This window comes from Magnolia sinica, chromosome 11 (assembly GCF_029962835.1).
Source record: "Magnolia sinica isolate HGM2019 chromosome 11, MsV1, whole genome shotgun sequence".
NCBI lineage: Eukaryota > Viridiplantae > Streptophyta > Magnoliopsida > Magnoliales > Magnoliaceae > Magnolia > Magnolia sinica.
The window spans coordinates 53,502,816-53,516,402 of record NC_080583.1 but is presented as its reverse complement, the minus strand read 5'-3'; the positions used below and the strand labels follow the sequence as shown (position 1 = coordinate 53,516,402).

The following is a 13,587-nucleotide window of genomic DNA, read 5'->3' as shown; positions in this document are numbered from 1 at the left end:
TGAATGGACAGTGGATTTATCATAAACATCACGGTGGACCCCACACAAAGTGTGAGTGCACCAAATACACCCGTGCACAAAGTGCACGAGACGGGATGGCTAGTTTGACCAGCGTTGACCCGTGCTTCATGAGAAAAAGTGGAGGAAACTCCCACCTGCAGCGTATTTCAAACAGACGAAGCCAGATCTCACTGTGGCCCAATTCGCCCCACTATTCAGCAAATCCAAGCCGTCCATTAGACTTGTGGGGCCCGGACATCCAAACCCTAGTGGTCTGTCCAGACGCATGCAAAGAGACACAAATTCTGATCGGTACCAATCAAACACATGAAATTGGCTAGGATCATGGATGGTGGGCCAACCTATGGCCACATGGGCGATCCACGATCGGCCCGATCATGCAATCCCAGCCATTCATTCATCCTTTAGAGAGCGCGTTCTCTTGTTGCCAAAAACAGTCGAACAATAGCCTGCACCAAGGAAAGGAAAAGTATACATTTCCCTTTCGAGAAATGGGTGCTGGCGCGATCCGGTTCTTTCCCCGGGCCATGTGGAGCGATCCCAGCCACTCCTGCTAGGGCAACGCAAGTTGGAAGCACGAGACATCTCATCTCATGAGAAAATGGTGAGATACGGAGTATCTCGTGGGATATTCCAAAACACACATTAATGGCCCAAACAGTGGGCCCTATGGTGATTAGAAGCTCCATTTGGTTCGTTCAAATGGAACAGATCACAAGGAAATACCGTAGATGGAAGGTTGCCATTAACGGCCCTCTCATCTTCCCCGTTGGAGCATCCAACCCATGATAACGAGATGGCCCCACCATGGACGAAAGAGTGCTTTTCTGGTGGGCCATCTTAGTAGGAATCCATCCCCAGGGTCGAATGGACCCCATGCATAACGGTTTGTCAGGAATGGCTATGACAAGGGCCATTTTCATCTCAGCCATTGGCTAAGTCGTGCAAGCTAGCTCTCTCGACTATAAATGCTGTTAGCCCACCTCGAAATTCATACCAGAGAAGAAATAGGAGAGAGAGAGAGAAGGAGAGGAAATAAGAGAGAGAAGGAGAGAAGATAAGAGAGAGTGATAGAGAGAGAGAGGTAACTGCGAGTCAGCTCGACTCAGCCCATTTTCAACCACTCAGGTAGGTTGAGTTGCTGCCCCACTGAGTCCTGAGACTAGGATCTTCCATCAGGTATGACCTTGAGTTGCCTCAGTTAGTTTTTTTTCTAATGACCATAGCACCCTATTAACCTGGAATGAACGTCACAGGTGGGGCATTATCCAAGCTTCAGTAGCTGTGTTTGAGTCGACTCGGCAGGCGAAGAACGGATCAGGTAATGCTCAGTTCCTTCTGTTTTACATCCAACAACATTCGATTGTTGGAGCTAGTAGCTGGAGTGATTGCAGGCCAGCTCCACTCTATGTGGGGTGGCCAACTCGTCCAGTGAAAGCCAACCATAGAGAAGGCTCGAGATGGGCAGGCCCTGGCTTGTTGCAAATGATAGGCTGAGCTTCGGCACCCTTCCCAACTTAACAAGTCGGTAGAGAGATGAGTGTTTCTCACACTGCTGGTGGGCCCTGTAAGGGAGGGTTCCTGCCTTGAAACCAAATGATGCATGTGAATCTCTGTCGACCTCACTGGGTCGAGATCTTAGTGGGACACACCACACACATCACAGTGGGCCACACCTGAGAAACATCTCAGTGGACTGCACCACACACATCACAGTGGGCCTCACCAAGTGCACGCCCTGTGGGCCTCACCATGAATCTCAGTGGGCCGCACCAAGTGGTGTCGAGCCAACTGGTGAAATCATGTGATGGCCTAACCTTTGGGACCATGTAGTGGACCCAGGTCCTTTGAAACTAGGCAGTGGGCCACAACACATTTACATTGGGTTACATCCTACGTAAGGTAGGTAGGCCGCACCCTGTATGATGCAGGTGGGCCGCACTACCCCCTCGTACGTGTGGTTGCTAGCCTTGAAACCCTGCAGTGGGCCCAGCGTCCTTTGCAAACATGCTGCCAGGCCAAAAAATGGCCTAGCCTAAAGATATTTCAAGTGGCCATTGGGCTAGGGCAAGCCCAGCCCCGGAGCTCATATGGGGGCCATATGAATGGGCCTGAGGTGGGGATAACAATGGGATACCCAGTCCATGGAGAGTATATTCGGGTGCTAGGCTAGCACGAGCGTGGCCCAACAACCGTTGGTATTTTATTAAAAAATGTCTCGTGGGCCAAAAACCAGTTGGCTCACCATGGGATTTTAATGTACAGGGCCAGAAAACGGCTCAGCCAAGCATACCCATGGATTTCATTGTTGCTAGGCCAGCAACTGTCTGGCCCACCCAACCATGGTGGGTGGACTTTATCACTACTAGGCTAAGGAACAGCCCAGCTCATCCCAGCCCAATTGTTGGGTATCTATTAGGTCTAACAAGCTGGGCCCAGTCAGGCCCAGTTCAGGCCTTAATTATAGGATGATTCTAGGCCTAATCTGGGTGTAACATCTCAGAAAAATCCGTACAAAGACCCAAGTACCACCTTAGGCAAAAATCCCTAAAGACCGTATAATGTGAAAATTAGACGAAAATCAATTAAGTACTAAACTGAATTAATTGGTGGATTAGCTTGAACCACTATCTATATAAATTGCAAGACCCAAAACTATTAAAATTGCTAACTCAACATTACTTGAAAGCCTAAGAGAAATCCCAAAACCCAGTTGCCCTCGGGAGCACATTGAAACTCCGCATCAGACCTGGACCGCGCGTTGAAAGTCCGTTTATCACAAAACTATGAGGTTATGACTGCCTTATTGGGCTTACAACCATCGCAGGAATCGAGCCCAAATAGTATCCAGAAACGCACAACTTGAGCCTTGAGCAAAGTGTGTGAGAAACGCGAATATCTTTAGAAAATGAACCAAAACTTAAGTGAATTGGACCGTTCGCTTGCAGGCAAAATTGAAGACTTTGGACCATCAGATTTTGACCCAACTAAACCCATGGATCAAGAAAATTTCCCTGCACCTATTGGTATACTTGTGGCCCTGATCGAGTAACAACAACCGTTGATCTAATAGGGGTCCTCCACGGTCGATCCACTGATCCGTTCGTATCGAAATCATAACCTGGCCTAGATCCATTGCCAGGAAACTTACTATGTGACATAAACAAGTAATGGACTTCTAGATGAGCCTCATTCATCAGAAATAGTCGCCCTTTGGCTATAACTCAAGTATACCATGGCCCTGCGGCCATTGACATCACTTTTGGGCCTAGTTAAGGACCATAAACCACTCCTCTCTCATTTCATACGAATTTCTCAAACCCTAGGTGAGAGAAGAGAGAAAAGAGGAGAAAAGGGTGAGGAGAAGAGAGAGAGAGAGATAGAGAGATCGTTGCTTGGATTCACTCCCACCACTTTACGGGCTTAATCACCTCTCTCGTTTCGCTACACCATCGATTCCAACTTTGATTTGGGTAAGAAATCCTAACCCTAATCTTTTTTTAGGAATTCAAGTAGAGGAATCGACGAAATTGCTAACCTATTTAGATGTTTAGGTACCATTGTTCTGTATACAGGGACGTAGGATTCGAACTAAGTTTGAAACAAGGAATCCGACGGAAGGTGCGGACTATAAACGTATAGGTTAGGGTTGTCAAGGCTTTCAATGTCAGCAATGACTTATGTCTGACTTGATTGCTGCCATATGATCCTAGTTATGATGTATTCGATAAATTATACATGTATGTGAACTATGTGAATATATAATGCATACCATGTGTTTATTGAAATGTTTGAATGAAATTGCAATTATGTTTTGTGTTTTCCATGACTATTAAACTAGAATACATGTTTTTCATATGTATGATAACTCCTTTATGAAAGGATTTGCCATAATATATGCTATAACTAATTTAGTTCATGTATGTAGTAATGTGTAGTCTAAGTGTTTGATAAAATGTCTGAATGAGAAATTGCTTGATGAATTGTATTAAATAAGGGTGATGAGATAGGATTCTCAACTACCTTATTCATATTTATAGTTTTTTTCATGTAATCTAAATTGCTACTACATGATTTATGGAAGAAATGCATATGTATAATAATATGTTCAATGTGTTTGATAAAATGCTCAAATGAGAATTATATTTGAATTGTTTGTTAAATGTTGTTATGATTATCACATGTGACTACCTATTGCATTTGAGTATGATTGGGACTACTACGTAGTCCAGGCAATCGGTAACGGTTCCTAATTGAGTGGTCAAACTAGTTTCACCACATTAAATACGTTTGATGAATCCAAGCAATACGCTGATTGTCGATAGTGCTTAGGCCACGTGGAGTGCTTATGCGCTCCATGTCGATCAATTCAATGTGTGCTTGTACCAATCGTACTTGTTAAATAACTCGATTGGCCTATTGTGTGTTTACCATGTATGGACGCTACTGCTTGCATCTAAGGTACTGCTTACCAATGTAAAACCCGTCTCAACCATGGTACCATCATCCGCTAAGACTCGAGTTGGGCAGGGTGGTATGGGACACTATGGTCGAGTTGTTGGCCTACACTGGGGTGACGAGCCTCCCCGTAGTGACCAGTGAGCAACCCAATCTCGTGAGCCGAATACGGTGGTATGGGACACTGTATTCGAGCTGTCGGCCTACATTCAAGTGACGAGCCTCCCTTAGTGACCTCAAATATAAACTAGGCCTACACTGAGGTGACGAGCCTCCCTGTAGCAACCTCAAGTATAAACTCGTGAACTTGCCTATCCACTGCTTTCATCAGGGGTGATGCCCTACAACTTGCCTATCATATGTGATTAACTAGGATTGATGACCCTAGATGGATCATTGTTTGGGTAAGTGATATAAAGGGAGGTACCTTGGCTTCCCGAATTTACTGTATGAATAAGCCTAATAAACTACTTGGCTAACACGACCATGCACTGCATTGCATGTACTTTGGTGAGGAAGCGCACGTCTAGGGAGTTTGTCATACGCGATCATTAGATGAAGTCACTAAGAGAGTGCAGGAGAGGGCATGCATCATCACAACATATCATTTCGGCATTAACAAGAGTAATTAGGAAGTGATTGTTGTATTGATTTATCATTACTGCTTGATTGAATTGATAACATGTTAACCTTTGCCTTATAGTACCACTGAGTTGATCACTCACTCCCACTTTGGGACGGTGTTTTAAAACACCAACCAGACTCTGATTTAAATGCAGGTTCCAATGAGGCTTACGCAATGGACCCAGATTTCATTGACGAGGAGGAGTTCTCCTACGTACAACTCTCAGGCGGGTCTGTGTAGACCTAGAGCTGCATCGTTAGGATTATAGGGATATTAAATTAGTTGAATATTTACATTTTGATATTTTGTGTATTTTGAAACAAATTATGTATATATTCAACCCAGCTACATGATCATACTCTGGAGGTTATGAAACTCGTACATATACTTTATATACCTCTCTCAGTCTTTTGCTTGCTTAATTATATTAATTTTGGAGTATGATATACTATTTTAGTGTAATTCCACTCATGTTTAATGCACTAATATGGACAACATTTAAACATCATTATCTATGTTGCATAAGTGATGCGTTGGAACTCGGGAGTTGAGCTTTGCTCGACCCCCGATTTTCTGGGCGTTACACTGGGCCACTTGTTGGATAAAATCTGGAGGGCCTGGTCACTCTAATGTAGGCCCAAATAACCTTATTCACGGAACCTTTCAAACCCACATAACTTCAATGTGTTAGTTGGATAAAACCTTGGGAACATTTGACTAATACAAACTATGACTTTAGGAGATTACTTGTATGACTTTAAGCTATAAGGTACTCATGGGAACTTGGATCAAGGACGGGAATACGACCTTACAGGTGATGATTTCTCCCCTTGAGCTTTCCATCTCTAAACTAGACCAAGGATAGTTTTTATAGTAACTACGAACGATATCTTAGAATTGATTAATCACTCGGTTAATTCACTTGAATACATGTCTTATAATTAATTAAATCATTTGATTAGTTTACTTGAATACATATATTAGATTTGATTAAATCACTTGATCAATTTACTTGAATACCTGTCTTAGAATTGATTAAAATACTTGATTAGATTACTTGAATACATTGATTTAATCATTTGATTAGCTTACTTGAATGCATACCTTAGAATTGATAAGTTATGTTCATACATATCCAATATGAATGTTAGAACTTAACTACTTAAGTGACTTTTGAATTATATGGATACATGAGTTTTAATTTGATTATTAAATCATGCCTTAGTTACTTCAGATAGTTCGCTACTTAATCTCCACGTCATCCTCTCATATTATTGTATTGTTTGCAAGACACATATGAATCAAAATCTCTTTAGGGAAACTTTTATTTAAAGAGAGTCTGTACTTAGGGTGTAACAAGATTGATTGTGATAAGACTAGACCCTCAACATGGAGGTTATATTAGTGGCAGTTTAATTCATGGTATGGAGTGATTCCACCTACCTGACCTATGGAATGAACCTTTCAACATTTTTATCGTCATTGTTTATTTGCATTTGAATCATACATATTGACTCATTTAATCGATGTATTTAATATCTTCAACACTTCATTCATATTCAGCATACGATGGTAGTTTCCCATACATGGAGAGTTGATTGGCCACGTGTTGATGGGTTCTATCCACACCCTAAGGCAATAGACTGATGAGCCGGGGATGGTGGAATGGGACACTATGCCTGAGCCGTCGGCTTACGCTGGGTGACGAGCCCCTCGTAGTGACCTTGAGCTTATTTAAACCGGTTGATTGTAATTGGACTAATAATGGCCGGCCTAATCATGCATACATAACATATTGACAATGACGGGTGGATATTTTTGGATGCTATAGCACGTGCCTCTAAGTTATTGGGGTATCGTTTTGCTAGCTATCAGACCATCAACTATCGATTTACGTACATGATGTGCGATGGGCAACCATTATGTGGTATGTGATGTACGCACGTGATGTGCTTCGCTAATGGCTAGCCTTTGCATGGGTGACGAACCCAACTGCCGACTGGATGAGCATCCCCAGGTCGATGATACATTCACGCATCCATGCATATAATAAGACTGGATATTGTTATATTTTGTTTAGTTATTTTCTTTCTGCTATTCATGTCTAAGGCGGCGGTGTGTAATCTTTAGGGAAATTCACACTGAGCTGGCCACTCATTCATTAATGTTCAACCATACAAAGGACGCAGGTGCAGGTATGAGTAATTATGGTGCGGATCTCGGGAATGTTGCAGCTGGAGCAGACAAGGAGCTGTACGAGGAGGAGCTGCATCAGGAAGCGGCAAAATACTTTGGATCAAATCGGTAGATATAGATATTGTTGGCTTGTTTAGAACATTTAAACTTGAGAGTTTTGTATTTGGGTCCCTAGCTGAGTGAACCAGGATATTGTTGTCTTTTGGTTTATGGATTATCTATGCTTGATTTCACTGTTTACATTTTGATTATATTTCGATTGCCACTTATTGATTCAATAACTCCCGAATTTTCAGGAAACGAGTTGTATACTCGGGTTTTGAAAAATGAGGCGTTACAAGTTAGTATCAAAGCGAAGTCTGAGATAGCCAGGCTGTGGGATCGACATACAAAATTCTTAAGGGATTAACTTGGGTGGAACTTAGGAAATTTACCTTAGGAAGTAGCTAGGATGAATGAATGTAGAAACAAAAACACTTAGGCCCCTCTGATATTAGTAGAATAAACACTTGAACCTGCGAAGAAATTCCCAATATCTAGGAGGAATTTAGAGTATGAATTGAATTCTTAGGTTCCCTAAAAAAGAACTTAGAATCCCTCAAAAAATATTAGGATACTCGTTGAATCTAGAAACAGAAACCTTAGTCCCCTTAAATTATGACCAGGAGTAGTGGTTATACTTAGAAACTAAACTCGTGCGCCATGGCAGGGTGAGTGCTCACCATGAGGTGAATGCAGCAAGCAGGATAACAGATCTCTAGCCCTTGTGTTGTTTCATTATTTGATAAAAAAAGAAAATCACTTTTCCCAAATGCCTGAACCATGAAATTCTGACATCACAGGAAGCCATGTCGCCCATGTTACGATCGTAGCGGGCCCATACAGTCGATATACAGCCCCTTCCACCGATAGAGTGCCAGCGAGAGCGCAATCCCCTATATAGGCCAGGCCTTCTACCTGGAGTGGTAAATCTAAATACGGGGTCTGAAGCTGTAAAGACTCTCCTCCCCCTCAGGTTATTCCGTCAGGGTTGCCCCCACAATACTTCGAGCAGAGGATGCCTTCAGTTGATGCACATGCAGACTCAAATACAAGGGTCATGGCTTTTGCAGCCTTCACACAGATGGTCGCAGCCATGCAATAGCAGCATGATACATTCATGCAGCAGCAACAGGATGTGTATGCACTTATGATGGAGACTCTTCGAGATAGGAATTGTAGGGCGGCATCGCAAGATAGAGATATCAGAGGCATAGACATTTTTAAGCGGTTCCAGAGGCTTCGGCCACCGACATTCGAAGGAGCACCCAATCCAGTACAAGCAGAGCATTGGTTGGCGAGGATCGCCTAGATGATGAGGCCATTAGAGTGATCAGAATGCCCAGATGGTTAAACTGGCCACGTATCTGCTGGAAGGAGAAGTCAAAAATTGGTGGTAGCGTGTATAGTGAAGAGTGCCATCTGGGTACTCTTAGACGTGGGCAGGCTTTAGGATGAAGCTGTTGGAGAAATATTTCCCTCGATCGTGCAGGAATGAGAAGATCGCGCAGTTTCTAAAGCTGGAGCAGGGAAGCATGACTGTCACCCAGATGAGGCGTGGTTCGACGAGCTCTCCAGATATGTGCCCAAGGCCCTCGAGGAAATAGAGTATAAGATACAAAAGTTTAAGGAGGGACTCAAGCCCGGGATACAGTCGTAATTATGTTCATGGGATTTCAGGGACTTCCCAAAATTGGTAGATAAGGTGATGAGGGTCGAGAAGGACTTCGATTGCACTATCAAGTCATGCCCCCTAGTCCGAGACGCCCCGGTCAGACCGAGATAGGTTCCTCCTACTCCGCCTATCCTAGAGAGGAGGTTCAGGTTACTACCTGCAAGAGCTCCGCCCATGCCCCCCAGCATGAACTGCGACTACTGTGGCAGAGGGAATCACATCTCCCGAAACTGTTACAAAAGGATGAGAGATGAGGGCATTCCACTACTGTCAAACCGCCTGAGCAGAACCAGGTAGTAGTTAGGGCAACACCCAGGCCCCAACAGCCCAAACAGGGACCCCCAGCTCAGCAGAGGGTTCCCCCAGCTCGAATGTATGCAGTTACCACTATGAAGGCTGAAGAGGACCCCCTTCAGACCATTCACGGTACCGCTCACATCAACGGTACCCCTGTACTTACTCTATTTGATTCTGGTGCAACTTTGTCTTTCATTAATTTTACTATCGCATCTAAACTAGAACTGAATACAACTCGAATGCATGCTCCCTTAGTCGTAGTATCCCCTATGGGTAAATTCGTAGAAACAAACAAAGTATGCAGAGCATATCCCATAACTCTCACAAATCATGAAGTAACCGTGGACTTGATCATCATGCCCGTCAGAGAGTTTGACGTCATCCTTGGGATGGATTGGCTTACATTGGTAAGAGCGGTTATGGACTGTCGCAACAAGACAGTTACTATATCCATCCCCGGGCAGGCCTCCTTCACCTTGAAAGGGAGGGGTAGGCGCGAGATGTTCAAGAGCTTGCAGGCTCTAGACAAATTCAAAATAGTAAAAGCCACCATCAATCAAATACCAGTAGTGCGAGATTTTCCCTAGGTGTTTCAAGAAATATCAGGGCTGCCCACTAGGTAAATGGTGGATTTTTGTATTGACCTCAAGCCAGGGACCACCCCCATATGATTGCCTCCATTTTGCATGCCTCCTTGCGAGATGGAGGAGCAGAGGAGCCAGATTGATGAGTTGCTAGCCCAAGGCTTCATCCACCCAAGCATTTCTCCATGGGGAGCGCCAGTCCTTTTCATGAAAAAGAAGGACGGGTCGATGCGTCTCTATATATATTACAGAAGACTGAATGATGTGACAATAAAGAACAGATACCCCCTTCCGCACATCGATGACCTATTTGATCAGCTTAAGGATGCCAGATACTTCTCCAAGATAGATCTATGATCAGGGTAGCATCAATTGAGGATCAGGGATGATGATATACCGAAGACGGCGTTTAGAACTCGCTATGGGCACTACGAGTTCTTGGCTATGTCCTCTGGCCTCACCAATGCCCCAACCTTATTTATGGACCTGAGGAACTAGGTATTCATTTCATACCTAGACTGGTTCGTAATTGTGTTCATTGACGATATCCTGGTTTACTCAAAGAGTCGAAAAGTGCACTAACAACACTGCACACAATCTTGAACACTCTGAAGGAGAATCAGCTGTACGCTAAGCTGACCAACTGCAAGTTCTGGGAAGAGGAAGTGAAATTCCTGGGACATGTAGTGAAAGTAGAGGGGATAGCAATTGATCCGGCTAAGGTGGAAGCAATAACTAAGTGGGAGTTGCCCACCACAGTCACTAAGGTTCGAAGTTTTCTGGCCATGGCAGGGTATTACAAACGCTTTATTAAGGAATTCTCCAGGATCGCGCGGCCGCTCACCCAATTAATAAGGAAGAACAACTGGTTTACGTGGGACGAGAACACGAAAGCGGCCTTCCAAGAGCTAAAGATGAGACTGACTTCCGCACCAGTACTCACTCTTCCACAAGAGGGAGTGACGTTCGTGGTATATAGCGATGCGTCGAAGTTGGGGCTAGGATGTGTGTTGATGTAAAATGATAGGGTGATTGTTTACGCTTCGAGGCAATTGAAGAAGCACGAGGAGAATTACCCGACACATGATCATGAATTGGCAGCAGTGGTCTTCGCCCTGAAGATATGGAGACACTATCTCTATGGGGAAGAATTCCAGTTGTTCCCATAGAATAATTCAAGTTGTTCTATGACCACAAGAGCCTAAAGTACATATTCATTATAAGTGTTATGGTTTCCTGCTCCTTTAGTTGTTAAATTTTGTGGTGCCAAAAACTCAATCTGTGTCTTGTGTAGCATGTTGATTTATATGTTCAAGACACTGCATCACAATGCTTCAAGTTAGGAATGGTGATCTACTTCAAGAAATGCAAGGTCATGTACTGTAAGCTTCAAAGTTCAGAGTCTTCCAAGAGCTATATCAAAAGGCAAGTTCTTATTCAAGACTCAAGTACAACTCAAGACTAAAGTACAAGATGAAGTATAAGCTTTAGAAGATCTCAAGTTCAAGCTACATCTTGTAGAGATCTCAAAGTTTCATATTCTTCAAAGGTCAACCATCATTTGAAGAAATGAAGTTTCAATGTCCATACTTTACATTTAAGGTATGAATGACCTTAGATTGACCTTATAGGTCATTTTGTATACATAATTCAAATTAAATCATTTTATAGATGTTTGGTTTGTTCTAAGACTAGTCCTGGACCTTATTCGACTAGTCCTAGAACTAACTCGACCAGTACAAGAAATTCCAAGACCAATCCTAAGTTTGTTGCAAATTTTTAGAACTTTTTGGTTGAGCTATGACTAGTCCTGGACTCTCTTCGACCGGTCGTGTGAACAGTGCACGACGCGCCCTACGACTAGTTCAGGATCTACGACTCAAACTACAACAAACAAACCTAGTGCCTCACGACCAATCGTAGGATGGTCATGACCAGTCGTGTAAGGACTACGACCAGTCATGGAACGGTTTTATCCGATCGCGTTCAAAATTTCAAAATGCAGTTCATCCTATGACCAATCTAGTGTCCACAGGACCAGACGTAGATGTGATTTCTACAACTATAAATAGAGCATGAATTTCAGAGTTTGATAATCCAATTCAAGTAAAATCAAGGCATCACCCTGAGAGATAAGTTTGAGTTCTTCTTTAAGCTACATTGTGCATGCTTAAAATTCTCTTTTGTTAGCTTTTCTTATTTGATTTTGTTTCTACATTCTAATCTAATTTGAAAGAAGAATTGGGATATTCCACTTCTTAGAATCAAAATCAAATAGAGCTAGCCTAACTTGATTTAATTTAAAATCAATTAGAACTTGGAACCATTTCAAAGTGAGTATTGGACAATTGAACTTCTATATTTGAACTTCTACTCCAATTGGTTCTTCCGGGCTGCTACAAAAGGAGAAATCCAAGTATTTTACATTATTGTAAATTTCCTTCTTTTAGTTTTATTTGAGATTAAGCTAGAAAAATCTCAATTTGTTGGTTATCTGAGGAGAGCCAGAAAACTCAGAAGTGGGGTTTTTGGATTGTGTAAGCCCATTTGAAAGACACAATTGTGAAGGTTTTGATTGAACCTGAGAAAAACCTATTTTTGATAATGAACGCTGATATCCCCTGTGTGAGGATATTAGGAGTGGAGTAGCAAACTGTGTGGCTGTTGTTTAACAATTAGTGTACACACAGGAGAACCACTATAATTCTTTGTGTCTTGTGATTTGAATGTTTGTGTAATTTCTATATCTTTTATCATTCAAGTTTGTGGGATGTATGTGTGGATGTGAATGTTGTAATATTTACATTTCAAGCATTGTGGGGAATGTTGTAATAGTTTAGAATTTATTTCTTGCTATTTCCTTTATTTCTTTTCAGTTTGAGTTTTTGATATTCAAATTGTTTTAGTAAGGTTGTCCTGCCATAAACCCTTGGTTTTTATGGTGCAAGGTTGTCCTTAGAACAACATTGGTATCAACCTCTCTGTTCTAATATTTGAAGGTTGCTTTACATTTTCATACAGTGATTGGTTTATAGTGCTATCTTTACTTTATTCATTTAAATTCTGCTGTTAAAGTTTTAATTTGGCATAGTCCTATTCACGCCCCCCCCCCCCCCCCCCCCCAAGACATATAGCTAGGCCTTTTCAAGTGGTATCAAAGTCTAATAGCTTGTTTTAATTGTTATATTTTAGGATTTATTTCCTGAGCTAATCGATCTAAGCTATTTATAAGATGTCAAATTTTGATAGCCTTTCAGTCACTAGGCCTCTACCATTTGATGGCTCTAATTATGCCTATTGGAAAGCCAGGATGAGAATTTTCCTTAAATCCATGGATGATAGCGTGTGGAAAGACACAGTGACTGAATGAACCCCTCCTACCATTGAAGTAACTGGTATCGATAGATCCAAATCTATGAAAATCTCACCTTATTTTTCTTGGAGCACACTTCAAAAAAGTGAGAGTAGTGCTAATGCAAAAGCACTAAATGCAATCACTTGTGCACTATCACAGGATGAATTCAAAGAATTATATCCTATGATACTGCAAAGCAAACTTGGGATATTTTAGAAATGACACATGAGGGAACATCAATTGTCAAAAAAATCTAAAGTTTAACTCCTCACAACCAAATTTGAGGAAATACATATGGAGGAAAATGAAATGTTCATGGACTTTTATATAAGATTGA

At 42.3% G+C, this 13,587-nt stretch overlaps 1 protein-coding gene across 1 annotated transcript; it reads left to right on the top strand.

Annotated features, from left to right (window-relative positions):
• The first annotated feature begins 8,459 nt into the window (after positions 1–8,459).
• On the top strand, positions 8,460–10,914 carry LOC131218111 (uncharacterized mitochondrial protein AtMg00860-like). The gene is made up of 3 exons (XM_058212793.1): positions 8,460–8,632; positions 9,020–9,110; positions 10,510–10,914. The coding sequence occupies exons 1-3, from the start codon at positions 8,460–8,462 to the stop codon at positions 10,912–10,914; spliced, it is 669 nt and encodes a 222-aa protein (XP_058068776.1).
• The last annotated feature ends 2,673 nt before the right edge of the window (positions 10,915–13,587 follow it).

What these genes read in the sequence shown, in the direction of transcription:
- LOC131218111 (XM_058212793.1), top strand. Translation starts at nt 8,460, where the DNA reads ATGCAGCAGCAACAGGATGTGTATGCACTTATGATGGAGACTCTTCGA. An exon ending in CCAGTACAAGCAGAGCATTG is followed by an intron (nt 8,633 to 9,019) that starts GTTGGCGAGGAT and finishes ATGGGATTTCAG; the next exon opens with GGACTTCCCAAAATTGGTAG. An exon ending in CCCTAGTCCGAGACGCCCCG is followed by an intron (nt 9,111 to 10,509) that starts GTCAGACCGAGA and finishes AACACTCTGAAG; the next exon opens with GAGAATCAGCTGTACGCTAA.